At 41.3% G+C, this 23424-nt stretch overlaps 1 protein-coding gene across 34 annotated transcripts in view; it reads right to left on the reverse strand.

Moving 5' to 3' along the window:
• Window positions 1–363: 363 nt before the first annotated feature.
• Window positions 364–23424, reverse strand: part of ptprdb (protein tyrosine phosphatase receptor type Db) — a 145344-nt gene continuing 122283 nt past the window's right edge. For 14 of the 34 annotated variants that reach the window (XM_051385239.1, XM_051385245.1, XM_051385237.1 and 11 more), the window contains 16 exons: window positions 23027–23038; window positions 22346–22458; window positions 22204–22245; window positions 21542–21639; window positions 19349–19472; window positions 17231–17406; window positions 15034–15057; window positions 13208–13327; window positions 12195–12349; window positions 10230–10515; window positions 6597–6775; window positions 6313–6439; window positions 5292–5417; window positions 5039–5193; window positions 3876–4011; window positions 364–3759 (listed from right to left, as the gene is read on the reverse strand). In XM_051385239.1, the coding sequence (XP_051241199.1) occupies window positions 3691–3759; window positions 3876–4011; window positions 5039–5193; window positions 5292–5417; window positions 6313–6439; window positions 6597–6775; window positions 10230–10515; window positions 12195–12349; window positions 13208–13327; window positions 15034–15057; window positions 17231–17406; window positions 19349–19472; window positions 21542–21639; window positions 22204–22245; window positions 22346–22458; window positions 23027–23038 (1942 nt within the window). In that variant the 3' untranslated portion in view covers window positions 364–3690. The remainder of the gene's footprint in view (window positions 3760–3875; window positions 4012–5038; window positions 5194–5291; window positions 5418–6312; window positions 6440–6596; window positions 6776–10229; window positions 10516–12194; window positions 12350–13207; window positions 13328–15033; window positions 15058–17230; window positions 17407–19348; window positions 19473–21541; window positions 21640–22203; window positions 22246–22345; window positions 22459–23026; window positions 23039–23424) is intronic. The other 20 variants (XM_051385256.1, XM_051385253.1, XM_051385240.1 and 17 more) reach the window with 4 other exon arrangements.

Consider the following 23424-nt stretch of genomic DNA (forward strand, 5'->3'; position numbering starts at 1 on the left):
ATAGTGAAAACAGCTTTGTCAGGGTTAGGATTAGCACCCTAGAGTGCATTTTACCATGTTTTTTTTCCACTGGAAAGGCCTCCTAGGGCTTTTATCTATCCTAGGGATTGTTGTGATGGTTTATGTAGTATTACAAACATGAAAATCTTAATTAACTTTTAAACAGATCTCTTACCACCAAGGTAAAGATGGCTAAATCACTAAAATCGACATTACAAGCTGCTGTTTATATCCATAATCTCAATTGGTTGGTGTTGCAGTTACTTTGTGGCATTGATTTTTAAAAATCCTGTATTCCTTAATCTTCATTATTCAAACCATGTTGTTTAAAGTGTACTGGCATACAAAACAACAGCAGTAGCAATCATTTCACTTGAGTTTATTTGTAACAAATGAAACTTGTGTCGACAGAGAACAGAAAACCTTACAGACCTGTTTTTCGGTTTTCACACGCTCCGAGAACCAATGTAAGAAAATAAAAAGCACTTGTTGACCCGGAGCAGAAAACATAACAAAAAAAGTTTACATTTACAGACCAATTGGAGGTAACTGATCCAAGTAACACACCATATTTTCGTTTTTATACAATTTATAAACTCCAGTTTTATCCATCTACATGATACATTGGGGGTAAAATAGAACACTTTTTTTGTGAAACTTCTCTTTGTGGTACAACAAATCCACAATGTGATGTATTGCACAAACTGCTGTGCCATAAACTGTGATTTCAGGTGCATCCTTTTATTATATCACTCTGTATATCTGATAGATTTGTATTCACTCTAAATCATTTATTTATGCATTTCAATTACTCTCTGTGTTTTGTGTTATTTACATATACACAACCATGTGAGCATTGAAGGGTCCGTCTTTACTGAGTTCAAGTAAAACTCCTTTTGGGGGGAGGGGGAGGGGCTTATCGGAGATAATAGGATACTAGTATTAGTGCATAGTACAAAGAGAGAAAGTGCAAGTCTTCCCATAACAGGTACGACCAAAGGGGCATCTCAAAAGTGGTACCATGCATACAAAAAACGACAACAGGGTTACTGTAAGATGGTGGAATACTGTCAATGATCCCTTATATGGTCAAGCGTTAATGGAGATACAAAAAAAATTTATATTGTAGGTTCTGTGTTGTTGGAGACGTAGCACCTGAACTTCTTTCAGCCTTTGTCGTTAAAAATAAAATAAAATATAACTGTAGACATCAGAATGAAGAACACAGACGACCAGATTTTATCAGATTTTTACGTGAGGAGTTTCAAGTGGGACACGATGAGCGTATCCGTATGTTTTGTTATCTTGCTTTTTGTCCAAACTGACAAAGATAGCCACTGCTGTTCAGCTTTATATAGATTTCTACATAGCTGAGTAAGTATGACTTGTCTGAGCCAGCTCACAGTCGGTGCCAAAGTTGCTAATGTGGCCAACATTTTATGGCAGGCAAACTGAAGTCTGAATGAAAGAGTATATACACAAAGCTTGTGCAAGTGTCCCAGGAAGAAAAGATGGAAATCTGTCGACATACAAACTTTCTTCTGTCCAAAATGATCAGACCATCCTGCTTACAACCTATTTTAAACCACTTCTTTTTTTTGTCTGTAGTTGAGTCCTCATGTAAGATAAGTTTTTTCTTTTTGATTAAAAGCGATATGATTATAATGTTGCTGAGTTGAAAAGTGATGAGTAAACTATCCAGCCTACACAGAGCCTTCCATACAAAATTTCACAGCCAAAAAACAGAATCTACAAGATACTTTCACATACTGTAACGTAACAAAATCATATACACAGACATTCAGTTCACACACATACAAGCATACATACATAAAATACACAAAAAACCCTTTAAAGTAACTTTATCAAAATAGGCGTGTAATATAAGGCACTAGAAATCTAAAATCAAAATACTTATTAGATGCTGTTGGAAATATGAGTTTGATCATTCGTTGGTTGTCGTGACACACAGAAGGATGACATCATCTACTGGAGCTGTGACGTGATAAAAGATCGACTTCCTAAAAAGTTTCAGAGTCTCGTTCCTCTGTTTGGACACATTAAACGGTGGCGAGAACCATATCGAGCGTAACATCCTTGTGTCTGGAAAATGATGCACCATCATCAATATCATCGTTGTCATAATGGCATATAACTGCAGTTAGTGACTTGACACAAAAATATATAATACATCTACTTATTGCACACTGAATCAGACAGAGAGAAAAGTCATAGGTGAGCATTCCAGTGAGAAAATTGTTCTTTTTCCCGACCTCCCCCCATCCCATCCCACCCCGTTTTCTACATCCCTTTCTCGCTCCCTGCTTGAGAAATCTTTGTGAAGCTTATTTGGACACATAAATAGTTGTTTTTTTTCTATATTTTGCTTTCTGTGCATACTCTCTGCAGTATTTTATCTGGCTTTCTCTCAACCTGCACATAGAACAACTTGGCAAGATTATTCTTTCTGGTAGCAGCAGGGTGAATACTTTACCTCTGTGGGGCCCGTGGGGGAATCGAAAATGACCGTCCTCTCTGACGGTACAGGCCAGATAGAAATGAAGTTGAGAGAGTCTTGTGTGCATGCGAAACGTGTGTGTGTGGGTAGAGAATACAGAAGAGTGACACTCAATGGTGGTGTTTCTCGTAGAGTCGTGAATATTTTCCACACTAGATTTGATTGTACACTTTAAAACAGTACCGTATCACTTTTTAAAAAATCGCTACAGCTCATTGGATTACACAGAAAAAGAAAAAAAAAAACAACAACTTTGTATGGTCAGTGGGGACAAAGTCATAAATCTGTAAAAACAAAAAACAAATCGTGCCACAAGGAATACCCAGTTTTTAAAAAACAAGATACATATCTATATTTTTCTAAAAAACTAAATGAATGTTTTTACTTTGTGGTATGCATTTTAAACCTCTCAAATTTCAGTTATCTTAAACCGTGAAGCATAAGGTTGAACTGGTGGTTTTTATTACTGTATGGTAGAAATATCTTCTTTTTCATTCCCAGGAAACGAGAGTCTGTTTCCAAAACAAAACAGAAAAAAAGAAAACACTTCTTGGTGTCTTTTTTTTTGGGATGTGTGTTCTTTGTCTCTTTAATACTGTGTGCTCTGTGCTTTTTCAGTCTCCTGTTGGCAATTCTCTGGTGCTCAAAAGTCCCAGTTCTTTCAATCCACGAGGCTTCCATAAGATGGATTTGTAGACTCCTTCTAGACAGTCCTCAAAATAGAAAAATCAAAATTTCCTGTGACAGCTAAAGACTGTAGCCGGGTCCTGTATTTAGGTTGGTGATGCTACACTGGTGGTGGACGAGGTGAGAGTTCCACACCCAAACAATGTAAAGCAATCTGGGTGCTCACAAAAGCACTGAAACGAATAAAAATCAATATCTGATCAAGTATTCTGATTGGAACAGTGGTTGAAGTTGCTTCTTCAGACTGACCAATGGGTGTGTTTGGGCTAAGGGTGAAAGGAAACACCCTTGTCAAGCAGGTTGCTATGGCTCAGTTAGAGGTGCTGTTTCTGGATACGGGATAAGCCGATGGTCCCCCTTCACTCTGCATGTGGTGGCAAAAGAATCTTCAAAGACACATCGCAGCCTAGTGCATTAATTCAGGCCGCATGTGCCCCAAGAAAAGTGCACTAGGTGGGATGTGGCATGAGAGATGGCCACTGGGTTTATGTTGCATAGTGATCAAAGCTTCCCAGGTACTCCAGACTGGCCCGGTAGCAGAACTGGTACTGGTCCTGAGGGGAGGCAGAAGAATAATAAGTCAGTGAAAGAGAAAACAATGAAAGAGAGTGTTAGAGACAGACAGCATGCACAAGAAGGGAGACAGAATAATAACAGTGGGAAAGCTCACCTCTGTCTGAACGGTGGCAGGTCTCTGGGTGCGCAGCATCTTGACAGTCTGGAAGATGTCCACCACTCCCTCGTACCTCATCCTCTCCAGCACGATGCTGAGGGTGATGAACACACCAGTCCTCCCTACTCCCGCACTGTTGGTGGACAGGTGGAAACATAGTTAGAGCTAGATATATTTAGAACAGCAGCATCTGTAGTCATGTATAATAAACGGAAGTGCCGTGTTGACAGTCATATAGAGAAGTTCGTCCTGCTGGCTGTGCTAGTAGGAGTGACCTAGTTCAGATTTTTTGCTCACATGTGGCAAAGATCAGACCCCGTAGGTATTATTAATGTATAAGCAGGAAAAATATAAGTTTGAAATCTTTAACAGAGAGGTGAACGCATGCTAGTATTGCCTCATAAGTAGGGCAGTGACCTTTAGGTTAATAGGTAAAGATCACTGACTCATCACCCTCAGACTCAGTCTCCTAACTCTCCAATTTGCCTCTCATTTCACACACCAAATACGGTGAGCTGCCTTGCAAGGCGCTGGCCTAATTATTGGGATCAAATGGGGTTCAGTGTCTTGCTCAGTGACACCTTGACATCTGCAGGAAGAGGAATCAAACCACCAAGGAGGACCAGAAACTACCTGCATAGCCACACTAGTCCCACTGTTATCTTTGTGTTCTCTGTGACCATTGTAGATGGTTATTTTGATGTTTGTATGATAGACTTTCAACTGAAGTTTGCTTTGAGTGCAAACATTTTCTTTCTTTTTCCAGCTACAAAAAGTAATATAATAATAAAATATTATATATGCAAAAATGTTTACTGGCAGAAAAATCACCTGAGGGTGCATATGCCGATGGTACATCTAAATTATAAACACTTGTTTAAGGGGACCCAGCGATCACGTGTACAGATTCAAGTGAAAAACTGACAAAAAGTTTCTTGGTAAGGTGTTGGGCCACCACTAGCATCAAGTCGCTGAGCTGTACTAGGGGGCTAAACACCAATGTTAAAAAAAATGATTGATTTGTATTAATGATCATGCTGGAGAATTCAAGACGTTAGAGATCTTTGTCTCCACTCATTTATTTAGATTTTTCTTAAATTTGTCACAATGATCAAAATGTATAAACATATTGAGGTGCTGGTGGGAGGAATAGATCTTACCTGCAGTGCACGGTAATTGGCCCATCCTGGCCAAACTGTTCTTTAGTTTTGTGCACCTGGCCAATGAAATCAATGAATCCTTCCCCTGACTTTGGCACTCCTTGCTCTGGCCAATCAGTGAACTGGAACTGACGAACTGTCCGCGATTGGCCGTCCTGGAGGAAGAGAACGTTTTTTTTTTAATTATCTTTCATTACAGAAATAATCCTAATTCAGTACAAATGATACACACTCACACATACTCAGGACTCACCCTGGCATCAGTGACTTTGAACTCTCGGAGGATGTACTGGGGCATGTTGTACTCAGCCATGGGATCCACCACAAAGTACTGGTACCTGGCTGAGCGCTCTGCAGGCCAGTACTGGTGACACTTCTCCTGCAAGACGACAACACAGAGGCTTCTGTTCAGAGCTTTACATCACGTCTGTAAGAAGAACGATTTCTGGCTACTTTGTCATGAATATGTCTGCCTGACCTCTGAAATTCATTATTCACTTGAAGATAGTCTTGCTCCAGATGAGATATGACGTTCATGAGATTATGAACATAACTCACACCAGTATCCTCCTCTTTCTCAATCTGTTACTCTGTTGCTTGGATTTTTAAATCTTCATATACTGTTTTTAATAGTTCAGACTCATCATTTTCATTTTTTACAGATACTTAACCAAAGTCTCTCGTTATATAACTCAGAGTTTTTGTTACCCAGCATAATAAAAGTCTTGCAGCTACTGCCTGCTTCAATAGGACACGGTTTATTACACTTATCAACAGGGTCATCTCCTGGTGAGGACAGCTCCTAATTTGCTTTTGCTAATAGAAAATCAAGAGAAGAATGAGCAAAACATGTAGAAAGACTGCAGATCATGGCGCAGTTCAAACAGTTCTTCAGTATAGATTTTTGAAAGATTAACTGAAAATAATGCTAAGTATAGTACATTGTGTGATATTGTATGTTACAGTATATGGTTGCATTGAAACCTTGTCAATCTTTAAAAAGCTGCTTAGTGCAGGTTTCAAATAATGTTATTGTCTCTTTGTCTTAATTTTTCTTCAGAGCCTTTACACACTTTAATACCATAATATTTTAGTAATGTTTGGCACATGGTTTGTCAGGTTTAAAAATAACAGTACAGAGTCCATCTTTCAGCGGCTCTGATGCCAGTAGAATTAGAGGTTTGCTTCCCCATAGAGCCACTCCATGCTAACATGTTCCCTCCACAGTGCACTTGATTACATTAGTTTGTGTGTGTGTTTATTTGAATCCATACCCGTCCCATTTCTCTCAGTTTGGTTAGCATGACAACTATGGTGGAGTTGTGTTCCCACAGCATCCTCCAGTAGTCCTCTGTGGTTTCAGCCAGTGGGCCTTGGGTTGCTATGTAGGCCTTCTGCTGCCTACAAACACAAATACACAAATCAAATGGTGAACACATGCACCCTCTTTATTGGTTCTACTTCAAATGATTTGACATTCTCTGTTAAGACCTTTGAATCTGCATACAGTAACTGAAAGGACTAAACCTTCAACTAAATGGCAAAAAGTTTTTCTGACCTGTAACCGTCAATGAAGCTGGCGTTGATATAGTCAGAGCCCTCCACTCCTCTGATTGGTTGCAGACACACGCGCGTGGTCTCGTAGGGCATGATGTTCACCAGTCGGTTCTTGAACTTGTTGCATGGCAGGTTGGCACTCACAAATCGTGATGTGTGGGCCTTGGCACTGGCCAGACGCTAGAAAGAAATCAATATTTTATAACAAAACATTTACAGATCCGTAAATGGGCCTAAATGGTAGTGCTGGTAAGAGTAGACAAAACACAAAGTAAATACAGGGGAAGGAAGGAAGATGGCAAAAAAAATAGAGAGTAAGTTCAGACAAATTCAGCGACCTCATTCAAATGTATTTAGCACAAGCCTTGGTTTTCCTCTGGCATACTGGACAACTGAAATTAGAAAATCAGCTTGACTCGGCAGCCTGAGGATATTTAGTCAGACATCTTCAATTGAATAAACAAAGGAGGGGTGATGATATAGGGGAACGAGGGCAGCGGTCGGGAATGGGAGAGGGAATATAATAAGATGAACGAGAGGAGGAAGAAGAAAATCAAGAGTCGGGGGGCAGGAAACCACAAGGCCCCACACTGTCTCAACGCACATATGTGAACCACAGTTGATCCAGTGAAAAAAAACACCCAACCTTGGAACACACACATTCATATGGATACATCCAGACAGGCAGACGTGTACACTTTCTCTAGCATACTCGACCATTGGATGACATGGCTTAAAGCGAAAGACAGAACAACAGAGAATAGGCAGAGGGAAACCGCAGACTCAAGAGGGGAAACAATGGGGTCTCATGAACTGAGCCTCGACCATCGGTGGCTACCGGAGCGCTGTGGGAGAAACAGCGAGTACCTTGTTTTCATACAGACAGACTAAGCTGGAAAATCCCACACTAACCACAAGTTCACCAGTTCATTTGGGTAGTCTGAAACCAGTTTCCAGTGCCAACAATAGTAATTCTTTGCGTCATTTGGTTTGAATTTGACTCGGTCTTATCAATAAAGTCTGGCGCATACAACATTTTTTGTTGCTTTGATACATGCTATTATTTGCACCATGTGTTAAGCTTGGATAAAATCATGGCCTGTTGGCAACCTCCTAAAACTCAACCAGTAAACCCTCTGTGAAAGGGAACAAAAACTTTCTCAATAGGGTGTTGGATTACCAAAAGCTGCCAGTACAGCTTCATTTCTTTCTTTTCTCACACGCACACTTCAACTTTCTGTGTTTTCATTTGAGGGATGCGACGCTGCTCCTCCGTGAGAAATTCCATCCTTTTGGGTGTTTTGTCGATGAAGGTGGAAAGTGCCGTCCCGTAAGTGTTGGAGTGAGATGAAATCTGGTGACTGGGACAACCCTGGCATATGTTTTACATCAATATAAGGCTGAGCAAACAATTCAGTGAGCGCTCGGTTCATTGTCATTCTGAGGAGACCGCTGCCATTAGGACAGGAATGCCAGAGCAAAGGATGAAGGAGATTGCTTAGAGTGGCTTTGTGTTTACTTTGCCCTCTGAGCGTCTGAGCAGACATAAACCATTCCAGGGACAATTTAAGCCACCTGCTTTCAATATATACCTGTATGGCTAAAACTGATTCTCTTTTCACCTAGCCAAACCAGACAGGGTCTGTTGAAAACTTGTTTGGGAAGAGGTAAATATCACAGTAAACAAAATAAAAACAACTAGAATGAAGTGAAAATGAGACTTCTCAATAACACTCTGAATCCCTTATATGCTCACTTTTCTTGCTTGTATACTGAAGCCTATGTCCGGAGTTCTCACTTTGAATTCTGATCGGCTCCATAAATGTTTGAAATCGCCCATGTGACCTTTTTTTCCGAGGGTTTTATTATGAACTGCTACTTTCTGGCCTACATTATTTGGTCTTTCTGAGTATGCCCATCAAACTTCAAAAACTATGATGCTTTCTAAAACCCTCAGTAGAACACTCTTACCTTGGATTCAAAAGGAGCAATCCCATAATCCCCTTCAAATCCAACCATCCATCCTGAGTATATGAAACCCTCAGTGGAGGAACCGCTAACAGCCCTGGGAAAGATTCTCAGTGACTATAAAGGTCAGGAATTCAAGGTTCATACATACTGTATGTCCTTGTGAAGAAGGTTGTTCTCAAGCTTTGTTAGAGAGGATTCCTATTAACATCTTCAGCAGCTAATAAATACATCTGTCGGTGTAACTGTTTGACTACTGTTTCCAAGGTCATACATTTAATTTGAATCTCAACTTTGAACCTCAGCTTTAGTTAACATGGAGGAGAAGTGGAAGGTTTCACCATCTACAGTTAACGTGATAAATGAGCAAACTTCATCTGCTGATGTAGACCACGTGCTACCCTCGAAAGCTCCAGAACAGATTTTAAATGGACTTTGAGATGAGATTATTTTGTGAACATTGTTGTTGTTTGACGAGGTGGATTCTAGACATTACACAGACATGACACGCAATTTCATTGCTTATGATGGCACTGTGTATTAGTGTGGCAAAGATGTGTTGCTCTTGGAAGGTTTTTTTTAATTCAATTTAATTGACTATGATGCAGTTGTGATTTTATGAGTTTGGGAAGTACAATTCTGGGACCCTTAACCAACCTCATTTCTCTGTGTTCTTTTGTTCTTTAACTGTACTCGCACCATTAGACATCAAACACTTCATGGAAAACTCACTACATGACGTAAAACACATATTTAAGGAAGAATTCAGCATTGGGGGTAATACCCTTATACTCCCTCTAGCAGAGAGTTCAATATGAAGTTGGTGCTAGCAGCCATAAGGATGGAAACAGGGAAAGAACTGGCTCTGTAAAACAAAATAACTTTGTCTACCAGCACATCCAAAGCTCACTAATTAACATGTAGGCTAATGTGCAGGACTATTTCTTGGCCATGACAAGACCCAAAGATGTCACTGCGGTCAGCCAAGAAATAGTCACATAATCCTGGTAAAACCACAACTTGTCACTTTTACACTTATGTTTTTGTACAAATGAAACAAAGGAGATATAACATTTTAATTAGTGAACTTAAGAGGTGCTGGAAGGTGGATTTTGTTAACTTTGGACAGAGCCAGGCTAGCTGTTTCCAACTCTTTCCAGTCTTTCTGCCATCCGTCTCCTGGCACCACCTTCATATTGAATAGACAGACAGGGCAGTGGTATAGATCTTCTTGTATAACTCTGCACTTTTCCCACAATGTCAAACTATTGCTTTGAGAATACTTCTACACAGTGACAATCTTGAGACCTCTACACCTTGATGGAAGATCCAGCCTCACCTTAATCTCTGGCTCCAAGCCTTTGATGTCTTATATAAGAAACAAAGTGACCACATGTTGAAGAAAAAGCTGGACCATCTTTACACCGATGTGTCCTGCTGAAGTGAGAGGAGGCACTGAATTTCTACAGTACCAAGTTCAGGGATGCTATTGTGTGTCCGACCCTGATGTCTGGCCTTCTGTGTAGCAATGGGCAAGAAAAAGATAACTCACCCTTGCAGAGACCAGTGAAGTGTCTCATTATCATCATAAATCGGTTTTATGAACCATCATAAATCAGTCTGACCTAATTTCACAACCTTCAGGGACGTGCTGATCAGTCCTCACCTTGAACTCCAGCTCCATGCCGGTGACATTCTCTCCCGGTTCAATCTGCGTCAGCCTCTGAATGTAGGAGTAAAGGTTCCTCGCGGGGACCTCTGTGTTCCCGCAGGTCACAGCCTCCAGCAGTGCATCATGAATAAAGATGTACTGGTCCTCCGTCTGGACCATGTAGTTCCTCTGGGAGCGCATCAGCGTGACATGGCCGTAGATGTCAATGGTCTTCTCGTGCTTGATTCGCTCCACCATGGCGTCGATCACGATAAAGCAGCCAGTGCGGCCCACTCCAGCACTGAGCCAAAACGAGAGGAGAAAAAAGGGGAGACAGACCGTGATGTGAGTTTCTCAACCTAACCTGGGGTATGGACTGTTGAACAAATAATTTTCCTGAGTGTGTGCTGTTTCTTCAAACCTGGTACAAATCTGGCCCCTGTTGCATATTGCAAAAGCTCTAACATACTGTGCCTAAATCAACTAAGTATCACAAAGATGCCAGCCAGCAATATTTCCAACAAAGGACGTAGAAATTGACATCAGCGATGAGTCAGCATCACCGTCTGACTGGCATTAGGAAGATATCCTCTCCTATCGACATACAATCCAGAAATATAATACATTTAGCTGCCCACCCAAACACTTCACATTTTTGCTGCGCTAGTACCTAAATGGTGAAACACCCTGACCAAGCAAGTTTCTGCGAGTGAATAAAAACCTCTTTATATGGTTAAATTAATATCAGTGTGTATGTGTGCTTGCACAGTAACGTGTGCATGTGGTTCAGGTGGAATGAGATTCGGTCCATTGTTTGATACAGAGGCTGGTTGATGTGTTAAGGCACATTATGATGGAGTCTTGCCGAGATAATTAAATTTGACTGATAATCCTGTTAGATACTCCATCTGACTGCTACGGAAGATTAGGAAGAGCTCCTCTCCTGCCAACCTTTTCACCCCCCTCTCGCCCTCATCTCCCTGCCTCTTTATCTTCTCTCTAAGTACCCTTCCAACCCTCTCACACCAGCCAGCCCCAGCACTTTTTCACTCTCACATTTGTACGTTTTTTTTAGAGTCCATTTTCTCTCCACCTTTCCTTTTCTTTAATTCATCATTTCCATTCACCGCGTCCTGGATTTGACCTCACCTTCTCTCATTCAGCACGTATCTCCTCCTCTAACTCCCAGTACCTCGCTAACTGTCCCTCTCAATCATCTCTCAATCCCCTTTTCTCCCCTTCCCTCTCTCTCTTCCACATCTATACCTCACTAATTCTTCCTCCCGAGAGCTTCTGCTCCATATTCCCTCCGCTACCCTATATCTTCTTCTTTCCTTCACTCCCTCGTAAGAGCAAATAGCAGCTGCATTCCAGCTTGGGCGCCCAACATTGTGCCAAGACTTTAATGACAAGTTTCCAGAATCTTCCTCCAACCAACGCATGAGCCTCCTGCTGCTCAGACAGCAGCTCATTTGAATATAAACTTATGAACTCAGATCTACCACCAGTTTAAACGGTAAATGGTTAACACTGAAAGCTACTTATGGAAAATAAGGTCAGCATGGTGGCTGCTGTTGTTGTTAAACCTTAGAGATGATGGAGGTTGTTACGAAAGGAATGTGGGTGTCTAAGCCAGTGAGGATGGTTTGGGGTTTGCATAATGGCAGGTCAATCTCATTTCAGTTCAGGACCTATGAATGATTTTATACAAGTGCTCTTGGACTCGTGTTGATTTTCACAGACTCCCAGGCTTTTGAAAATCATGATGCCAAGTAAAACCCAAAATAACACATAAGTGTTACACACACACACACACACACACACACCCAGTCAAGGACCAGATTTGTTTTCTTTTTGGTCAGGGACCACTGGATTGTCGTCCATGGTGATTTTAGGAATTAGTTTGGTACATTAAAAAAACTAAAAGAATAAAAAAAATATGGATGAAGCACTGACAAACACACACACACACACACACACCTGCAATGGACAACCATGGGTCCAGCATCCGGAGGGTTGCAGGCCTTGACCCTGCGTAGGAAAGCCAGGAAGGGGGTGGGGTGTTCAGGCACCCCGTGGTCTGGCCAGGCCGTGAACTGGAAGTGACGAACCTCACGCTTCTCATTGGAGCCGCTCTGGACAAGCAGACAGAGAAGAGTGTTAAAGGTAAATGTGGTATAAATGTACCAAAATGTATATGAAATCTATGTGTAAACTGCTGAATAATGGTTACGTCTTCCATTGGATTACCCGACAGGGTCATTGCAACCTTTATCCACTCTTTGACATGAGAGTGGTTCCAGACTGTCTTGTCGTAAAGATTAGAAGACCTTGGGGAGTCTCAATTTCTTGAGATATGCTTGATGGAGACTGGATTCTGTTATTTGAACAAGATAGCTAAGAAGAGCCTACATGTCCCTCTTTATGATCTAGTATATTGAGTCTATTGGAAATGTTTTTGTCAACCAAAACCTATGCAGCCCCTGTTGTGTAGAATTTTGCTCTGTGGCACCAGACTGTTTCTTTATTCATAAAAATAGAATAGAATACAGACCTGAAAGACCAGTTTAATTCATCAATCAAGCTGGTTATAATCCTAAAATACTAAAACCCACAATGTGTTACAAATACAGTTTTATTTCATTTGAAAAGGAGGCTTACTAAAACAGGAATGCATTCATTTTGAGGGGTTATTTATATTAATATACTTTTGGTGTCCCAATGAGTATTTACAGTAGCAGGAGGGTGTATGTAGGATTGACTCAAAAAATTGGTGTTAATGGTAATAAAGGAACATGTCACTTAGTTTATGAATGAAGGAAAAAAAAATTCTCATGAGGTTGTTCGTCATGTTGATTCACACATACAGGAAACTGTATATTCATGTACAAACTGTGACATGGCCTCAGAAACACACAAACTAGCATGTAATAAATATTTCAACAGATCAAAACACACATGACCCCATTACAATCCACTGCACATCACGTTACCTTGTAAAGAGCGAAGGTCCTGACAGAGTAGGTGGCCAGCTCCACTGTGTCCAGCAGAGTGACCTGGATGAGGCCGTACGTCTCTGTGCCCCGTGTTGGCCAGTACTGATCACACTTCACCTACAAGGGACGAGGGAAGATGCTGTGACAGATGCAGAGCGGTTCATATATGTCCGTGCACATTTTAGTGAAAGAAGAGAGGAAGAGAGAGCTGACTTGGATGCAAGTGCACGTGTACAGAGGCAAAAAAAAGAAGGGGAGTCTTGAAGCAGTTTAGTGAGAGAGTTTGCAGAGTTCAGACAGTAATGTTTGGAAAAAATGTGCATATAGCGGGAACCCAGCGTGTGAGAAGGGTTTTAGTAAGTGTGTGGGGTGAAGAGTGACAGAGAGAGACAGAGAGAGAGAGAGGGAGAGAGAGAGGGACAGGGGGCAGAGAGAGATGTCTGCTTTCTAGGGTGTGATCCTGCATAAGTTGTTTCAAATACAAGAAAATGGTATGGCATGACGTTACCATAGGTTGGTGGGCTCTCGCAAAGACCCACCACAGAGCCACCTACATCGGCATACACTCCAACCTCACAAATACCTGCAAAACTACACCCCGCACATCAAATCCCAGAATCCCTAACCATCAAAACACCTAGAATTCCCCTGTAGAAGACGGTCATATTTGTAGTTCTTCAGCTCAGCCTCAGAGACCACAAACGAGAGAGGAGGAAAAAAATCCCAGAGGAGGGGGAAGAGGGGAGGAGGGCCTTGGCAGAATCAGGCCAAACCAAACGTTATGTGCTGATCCCTCCAGTCCTCACATCAAAGACAGCAGGGAGCTCAGCTCAACTCGCTCTGCATTCCACTGCTCCAGACTGGGGATTATGCGTTTTGGCCTGGGACGTTCAGGCTGTAATTACAGCTTTTCAACTGTTGTTTTCCCACCAGACCTTGAGACACTGTGGGGACAGGAATGGTCGTCCACGTAGGGGGGCCAGACCACTGCCAAAGACTAAACAGGATCGCAGTAAATGCCTGGTGTGAAGACTATATTATCCATTGATATATGGACTAACAGCATGACTGTGCTCTGCTCTTGTGTGGTTTAATTGGCGCTAAAAGGAAGGATACTGGCAAGATTCCCACAGTGTGGCCATCTGTGATCATCTGTGTTGTTAATGCATAAACATAAATGGGGTAATGTTGAGAGGTGTTAAATGAGATTAAATCATTTTCTCCAACAAGCAACCCACTACTCCCTCAAACAGTAGATATGGAGGTTGTAGGCTAAGAATAAACAGCTAAGTACATTCAGATTGAATGTTTTCATTATTGCATAATGTTGTGACTACTTTATTGAATTAAGAGAACTTAAAGCCAAACACTGAATCACTACACAACAGATTCATCATGTTTACGAGACAGTAGCAGAAGGCTGATTACAATTAGGTGATCTGCAGTCCTTCACTCAGTACAGATTTTTTTCATACAACTTCAACATGTACAAAATTGTCTTTCTTTAATGGCTACATCCTTTACTGCATAGCCACTAGACAGGAAAAAACAAAAACAGTTGTGGGTGTGATCATGCAAACTGTAGACACTAATGTGCACTGTTACTGAACTGCAGTGGTTAGAATAAAACCCATAGTGCTTTGTGGTGAGCTGACAACAATTCTGCATTCTCACTCAATGCACTCGCTATTACACAGGAAAAAAAGGGAGGAAACAGCAGAAAAAAGGGCACTGAATATAGAAAAAAAAGGTAAGGAGAAAACCATGTGAGGTGAGGTTGCATTTTAAAAGGGATTAGCAAAGGAGAGAAAGAGAGGTCTTGCCTTAGAGAAGAAATAAGAGGGCATCTGAGGGTCAAACAGACACAACAGAGACAGTTGGAAAAAGTTGAAAAGGAAACAGAGTTTTAACACAAGACACAGGTTAATAGGAAAAGAAGCACAGATGAGAGGAAAGGATAATTTTCTGAACAGGGCTCTGGACATAATTGGTTAGCACTTAATCATGATTCATACCTCAAGCCATTCTTGTTCATTTTATTCTAACATGACATTCTCATTACATTGAATCTTTACTCAAGCGCATATTCTGTTAACAACAGCAAAATGCCTTGAAGCTAAATCATTTTCTAATTCATTACCTACCCCCACTTTAGCTGTACTTGTAATGCTCACCAATCAACTCTATTATATTCTACTGTATTCTATTCTATTCTGATCAACTACATGCCACCTTGTGCATCCATTTAGCCACAACAATTTTAGCTTGGTCACTATAATGATGTCAGCTGCTTTTCGGTTTATTCTATGAACTATTTTTGTACTACATGACGTGTCCTGGCTCTTACTCTTATGTACTCTCCTTGTCTGCCCTGCTCTGTTGAATCCATCTGGACTCTTCTTTCCTTCCACATGTTCAAAAATGGACCTCCTGCCCTTTCCTGGTCTGTTTTGTACCTCCTGTCAAACCAACCATATCCAATCCTACGCTTATTCCCTTCTAACCGAACGGTAATTTATTCTTCTTATTTCACTGTAATTTAACCTTCAAAAATTATCGTGCCCTACTCACCTCTCTCCTTCCATTTTTAATCAGGCTCAACCTGACACCTCCTCATCCTATCTGGGAGAGGTGAGGAGGTTTCTGTGCTGGCACTGGGTCATCTGGTTGCACTTTACACTACATTTGACTCCTGTTCTTCTGAGAGCTGCTGAGCTACCCAGAATTCCCCCAAAAAACATTTGAAAAGCACGCTGGCTTTAGTGAACCAAAGAAATAATGCACTGCCTTGTACAGCATGTGGATCACCTAAGTCACTTGCTTTGTAATGTACAGTGGCACAGACATAGGAAATACAGGTCTGCCACACTCTTAACGCAGGGGGAAAGATTGTAGAAGTGTTTGTAGTACTTCTTGGGTTTTCTGTGTTTATTGTAAAATATTTGTTGGTGACAATAAAATCTGTAAAAATATGTTTTTGTTTCACTTTGCACAAAAAAACCCAGCTGTTTTCTTGGGATGACATTAAAGGTGGGGTAAGCCATTCTGGATAAATCCAAAACCATGACAAATACTATGATATAGCGTGCACAATGACACGGCAAGTAATATAATTAATGTTAGCGTTGTTGTGGGTTAGCAAACTGTAGCTAACATTCAAACAGTTTTCCAGAGCAAGCACAACAGCTCCTAGAAAAAAACTAGAAAAAAAGCTGAATGTCTATGGGCAAGGGAAAAACGCTACCTGACACACAAATCCTGGCTGGAATAACAAGTGTTGTGTTGTGTTAGTCTGATCCACTTTGTTTCCCATTTACAGAGCCAGGGTTGTGTGTTTTGTGTTACCGGATCGTGAGGAGATATTTGCCAAATTTAAAAAGAAAGTCTATTGGTTAAAAATTGCATTACCTGAAATCGCTAACCCCACCTTTAATGGGCTTGTTACACTTGTTTCAACTACCACTTAGCTATGTAGCCACTGTTAGTGGTAGTGGCACATGTTTGGCTGGAGAAAGTTGTTTACCCTGCATGCCCTACCTTTTTTACGCTACTTGACCCTACACTACTACATGTACTGTATACCTTACCCTATCTTACTTTTTTGCTACCTTATGTTACTGAACTCTTCCGTAGCATTTGATATGGTGATATGATACCCCACACCATTTATTCCGCGATGTCTTGTGTTCTGTGCTGTCCTGCTCTACAGTACCTCTGCAGTCCATCATGTCTTACAGATCCCTATACTAATCTACTATTGTATACACTTATGTACTCTACTGCCTACCATCCAATGTCCTATTGCAGCTTTTTGACTCAAAAGGCTACGTAATATTGTATCCTGACATCCTGATATTTGCCCCTTCCCAAAGTGACCTGTCTCATCCTATTCCTTCCTCATCTGGAAGGATTCTTTTTCCGTCCCTACTTTTGGGCATCATTATTGTGTTGGCTTAGCCCTGCGCTACCCTGCCCTTGCTGGTCCCATACCCTCATGTTATTCCATTGTCTTTTTCTTACCCGTGACTTCTCTTCCAGCTTGGTCATCATGACAATGTTGGCTGTGTGCTGCTCCCAGACCATCCTCCAGAACTCCCCGAAAGTCTCAGGGAGGGATCCCTGAGTGGCGATATAGGCATTCTGACGGCGGTAGCCATCAACATAGTTAGCGTTGATATAGTCACTGCCTGGGACACCTGCATGATAAAGAAAAAAGGGGAATTTGGGTGAAGAAAATGGGAAGAGATGTGAGCAAGGTGAGGATGGGAATGAATTGTGACGGGTCGAGGTGGGAGAGAAAGGGGAGAATAAACAGAGGGGAACAGGTGGGTGAAATAGATCAAACAGATGCTGAAATACTCTGCGTACATGTCTATGCAATCTATCTATCTTTGCAGATGAACCTGATTCTTATTCTGATTCACAGTGAAATAATCTATATGGATTATTTAAAGTCTTCTGAAAGCATGAAAGCAGGTTTATGTCCCAGTAATAAAGGATACGGATCATCTGAGGTCATGGCAGGAAGATTAATGTTTTCACAGGGCCAAGCGTCCTTTGGTGTTGGATTGTTCAGCCGTCTTGTTTTATAATACATGCTAAGACGATCATGGGCCTAATCTGAGTATACTCTGGATGTGTCGCTTTGAATGGCAATATGACTGTAAGGCCGTCTCTGTGTAAGACTCGGCTGACACTGCTTGTCCTGGAAGGGATTGTGTGTATGCGTGTGTGCGTGTGATGTGAGAGACCGTCTGTGTGTGTTTGATTTAGGATCAGTCCTGCTCATCTGGGGCCTAATACCATAATCCCAAAAATCACTGAGTCATAGCTCAAACATGCACACGTACAGCGAAACACCAAAGCACACACACAGAGACATACACACAGCCGCGTACGCGTGCATTCAGCCGTGACCCGATTCTGCCGAAGTGGGACACAAAACTCCTTTTGAGTCGTCTGATAGCAGTTTACATTTGAAAAGATGGAAGTCAATGAGCAAACAGTAGAATCCCGACAGGAAGAAAGTCCCGCAGCTGATTCTCTTCTTGCAGCTTATTTTATGAACACCACTCAGTCCCATACACTCGTAAAACCCCAAGCCACCATTACACACACACACACACACACACACACACACACACACACACACACACACACACACACACACACACACACACACACACACACACACACACACACGTTTAAATGACAGGGGAGTACAGAGTGTTTATACAACTTATTTTAAATGGGATGGGGACAGACGGCTTCGAACATATGTTTATCAACCTCAGTCTTTAAAAGACAGCTTGCCTAAATGCTTTGATGTGCTACAATTTTATAGGAAGGGACTACAGCAGAAGCACACTGCAGATAAAACACACACACACACACACACACATACACACACACACACACTTCCAGTCACTTGGTGGCTACACTGGCTTGGCAGAGAGTGTGCGTTCATGAGCATGTGCGGAGGAGACTGGGAGCAAAAGTGCATATCTGTGCTTGTGCACATCCTGGGCATGTGTTTTAAATCTATAATAGAGTGTGTGTGTGTGTGTGTGTGTGTGTGTGTGTGTGTGTGTGTGTGTGTGTGTGTGTGTGTGTGTGTGTGCTCTTGTGTGTTTGGACATGCTCAAGAGTATATGTGTTTTCTAAGCTGAAAGAAAGACAGACAGCCAGGGCTCCAGGACAGGCGGGGGTGGAAGAGCTGCTCACACATGCTCTGCCCAGATAAGGCTCATCTGTTTGGGCTTGGCCTCCCACTGCCTCCCTCTCTCCACATTGGATCTGCCAGTTTCTCTGCCTCAGGTCTTTCCCAGCTGAGGTGAGTGAGTACGCTTCAAAACGCACACTGAGAACAGGACTGAGACGATTTTTTTCTTTTCATTTTAGACCATTTAAAAAGGAGCACACCATGAAAATATATCGGTAAATAGGTTATAAATAAAGTATAAGCCTAATAGATCTCCATAAACATTTAAATCAGCCCTTAAAAGAAGTTAGAAAGTGATCAAAATGCCCTCACTTCCTAAAAAAGGAAATGTCAATCTCAAGTGAGTGCTCACAAACACAGTTTAAGAAGTATAAGAGCTCAGAGACACATGCAAACACACTGGCGGCGTGTCTTACCCTCAATGCTGGAGAGTATAACCCTGGAGTGATCATAGGCAATGACGTTAGCATAGCGGTTCTTTGGTTTGTTGACCTCTAGGTTGGAGTTCTCCCATGTGAACTGCTGACCGGGGTCGACGGACTACCAGATGCAAAAGACAAGATCAGAACAAAGAAAAAACATCAGCAGAAAACAAACAACAAAGACAGACTTGCCGGGTTATCCATTTTTCTAAATTCAGTCTGTTTTGGACAGTGTTTGCATGCTTAATAAGTTATTTTAAAAAAACTTTCGGTTTTAATGCTTTGGTTTTAAAACTTAAGTTTAATTACTGGCTTTCAAATGGTCATACCAGCATGTGGTATGTCAGTAACAATATATTCTGACAAATGGTCACAGCATGTATGATTGAGGCCATTCATTGCAGTAAGGAAAAATTCTCTTTTTTGCATGGAATGTTACTAAAATGGTAGTATTGATCAATCAGAGCTCACTCTTACTGCAAACTTACTGAGAAGTAATAATTGTGTACCCCTTTCAAACTTGATTCTCTAATAATATGATGCATACGCTAAAAGCATCAGCACCAAGACTGGACAGTTCTATGAATTTGAGCTTACAAGCATTGTCCAGTGTTGCTGCAGGAAAACCACACCATTAGAAAGTACAAATTGAAAATTAACAGAATTATTGAACTTGGACTGGAATGTCGGCAAATATAATATCCCATTTCAAGCAACAACAGTGATGTTGGGACTTTCCGCTTTCCACAAAAAAAAAAAAAAAAAAAACTAGCTACCAGAGAAAGATGATAAAAGCACAATAAATTCCTCTGGGAGAGAAAGGATGGTTGTGTTAGACCAACACATTAAGTTCCTGGAGGGTAATTACAGTGTAACCACTGCTGTTAGCTGGGAGAGGCAGACATGAGGTCATTATGGGGCTGTCAATGGAGAGGGACGAAGAGGAGAGAGCCAGAGCAATTTAGCAATTCTGAATATTTTACGACACATAATTATGGTTTGGTTTGGGGAAAAAACGGACAGGAGTGGTACTGGATGAGTGCATGTGTGTGTGTGTGTGTGTGTGTGTGTTTGTGTGTTTGAGATTGCTGCCCAACATCATGTGTGTCTGATTATTACACCGCAATCATTTCTGGCCTCTCTCTCTCTCCCTCAATCCCTCCTCTATCCATCTCTCTCGTTCCCTCGTTAAGGGTTCAGTACCGAACAAAGCACACAGTCATGCAGAGAGAATGTGAGGCTCAACAGAGTGGTTCCAACTCATACCACAATTACATATGGCTTCTCTCTCGCTGTCTCTTCCACCCTCCTTTATCCTCTCTCCCAACGCTTTTCTCCCTAAAACATCCTTACTCTGTTTTCCTGCTCTTTGCATAATGTGTCCTTGTCTTCCTCTATATACGCGTCTCTGTCGCACACAATTTGTCTCTCTCTTGTGGTAGCCAATTAGAGCCTTATGTCTCCTTCTTCACCCAGAGGCCGTCGGTCTAAACTGATTTTTTTTTTTTCGCAGGGAAAAGAAAACATTTTTACCCCTTTAATAGCTCTCTGTGGAGCTCATTGTAATGCTAGCACTATTTGCAACAAAGCCAGCATGTTGGGAAATATTTCTACTGATGTGTCTTATTTTTTCCTCATTTAGTGCCACAGTTCAGCACACCAAGTTCAGGCACATTGTTATCTCCAAGTAGATGCCCTTTTTTGGGGTTTCACATTAACTGTGCTGCAAGTTGGAAGAAACTAATCAAGGAGCGTTTTATTTTTTTAACACTTGCTTCCTGTATCTCTTGGTGATTCTGTCGCTGCCTCTTTATTTCTATCTCTGTTTCGCCTCTTTCTCCACCAGAGCGTAGAAATGAGGGCTTGATAACCATCTGGCTGTAAGCAAACTCTCTTTGAGCTTGCAATTTCAATTTCCCACCCCTTATATTTGTATAGATAACAACAAGACAGTAGAGAGAGGAAAATGTGCTTTATCTTGTATCGTTCTATGAAGACAAATCAAAATGCAACTTCACTGTAGAGACGATGTGAGGCTGAATCTACGGCGCTCACCATTGAAATTGAAACGGAGCAAAAAAATAAATAAAAATGATGAGTCAACGATAAATATGTGTGTGACTGCATCAAAACCAGATGAATTTCCCAAGTTAAAGATTTTCAGGGACAGATAATCAGCATTCCTACCTCGTACTCTTGAGAGAACTTGAGATTGTCGTTTGCCTTGAGGCGCTCAATGTGATCTGCCAGCTCAGAGATGGGGACGGGCGGGTGACTTGCCATGCCTGCCGAGCACAGAAACAGAAAAGGAGGCCATTTCGATACATGTACCAACTAAACTCTTTTGGACGAAAATGTTAAGAGGAAGGATTCTCAGAGGAGGTGTTGTTTAGTGTTCTGTCCGCAGTCAGTGGAGGAAGCAAATGGAAATGTTTTTTTTTTTTTGTTAAGTGACCATTTTCTCTCCAGGCAGAAAGAAAGAACAATGTGCGTGTTGTGAAAGTTACTGAGGCACAGTAACATGTCCTCAGAGTATATGCACACTGCTGGTAAAGATAAAAAAAGAATATGACACAGGCGGTTAAAAATTTAGCATGAAATATTTTTGGGAGGATTTTTAAAGAAGTATTCCAGAGGCGTTTCGATGAAATGTTGTCAATTCAAGCAGCATCATCCTATATGGGATGGAAGGTTAGTTAGCATGAAAATGAGAAAGAAAGAAGAAAAGAACAGAAAGAACAGAAAGATAGAAAGAAAGAAAGAAAGAAAGAAAGAAAGAAAGAAAGAAAGAAAAAAGGAAAATTAATTTGGTAAGAAGGAAGATCTATGGCAGACTAAGACCAACTAACTTGACAAACGTCGATAACCGCGGTACACTGATACACGGTAGGCTGAAAAGGGAAACAACAGCACGGTTAATCTTATAAACACAACTAATACTTCGTAAAACACACATGAAACTACAGGTGTGTGCTGGTGTGTCTAGTTTACCTGGAGTCTGGAAGTTGATTCTGCGGAGCTCCACAGGATCAGTGGGGTGGTGGGACGACATGGCTTTGCTGCAGGGAAAACTGCCCTTCCTGCCTTCTGCCTCAGCCCTTTTCCTGGAATAACAGATCAACACACAGCATTTACATGCACCTCAACCTGATGAACTGGACCTTTTACTGCATTATTATGGTTATGCATAACCTCAATTTTAGGGATTTGTGTTTAAATAAATGGGCCACAGTAAGCCTCATGAAATTGCTCCTTGGACATTTACAGGCATATCTGTAATTTTCATGAAATGTCTGTTTCAAGTTCTACCAGAGCTTTGGTTGACTGCTGGTTTAGTGTTGCAGCTTTTTATATGTTAATGACTGGGAGACTGCAGTTAAAAGTGACTTATTTTCTCAGATTTTCTTTGCTTCTTTTATTGAAAATCATTGACATGAACTCATGCAGTGCAGTTGATTGCATGACTTATATCTTTATCCAATGCCCTGGTTAAATTGTACAACTTCCGGTGCACAATTTATCCAGTGTGCTGTTACTATGCAATGATCAAAGAAACACCAGGGTAATCCTGAGTCTGATGGGATCTATTATCTAAAGCATTCTTTGGAAAGGGTTTGCAAGGAAAATAACCCTGTAGGACAGAGGAAATGGTAATAGGTGGTGTTTGTTTACCTGTCAGGTTTGCTGGATCCAAACAGAGAGAAGAGCAGATAAAAGAACAGACAAGGATGAATAACATTAGTGTTCAATCGACAAACATCAGGGACTAAAGCAATGCTGAACTCATTGTTCTGTCCCTCTCATTAAAACTAATCAGTTTCTTATTACGATGTTAGATAATATGTTAAATAGCACCCTGTATAGACATAAAGACAATCAGTGAATGTAAATCTAAAAGACAAAAACTCTTCCCCTCATGAATGCTGCACATACACATTATCTCTCACCACATCCTCTAACTGTGACATCTACTATATAATAACATAGTAGAAATAGGTTGAAACTCAGACACAATTGGGACATTAACAGGTTACACTCCAGGGATTATGAACTTTACATTATTACCATCA

This window comes from Dicentrarchus labrax, unplaced genomic scaffold (assembly GCF_905237075.1).
Source record: "Dicentrarchus labrax unplaced genomic scaffold, dlabrax2021, whole genome shotgun sequence".
NCBI classification, from domain to species: domain Eukaryota; kingdom Metazoa; phylum Chordata; class Actinopteri; family Moronidae; genus Dicentrarchus; species Dicentrarchus labrax.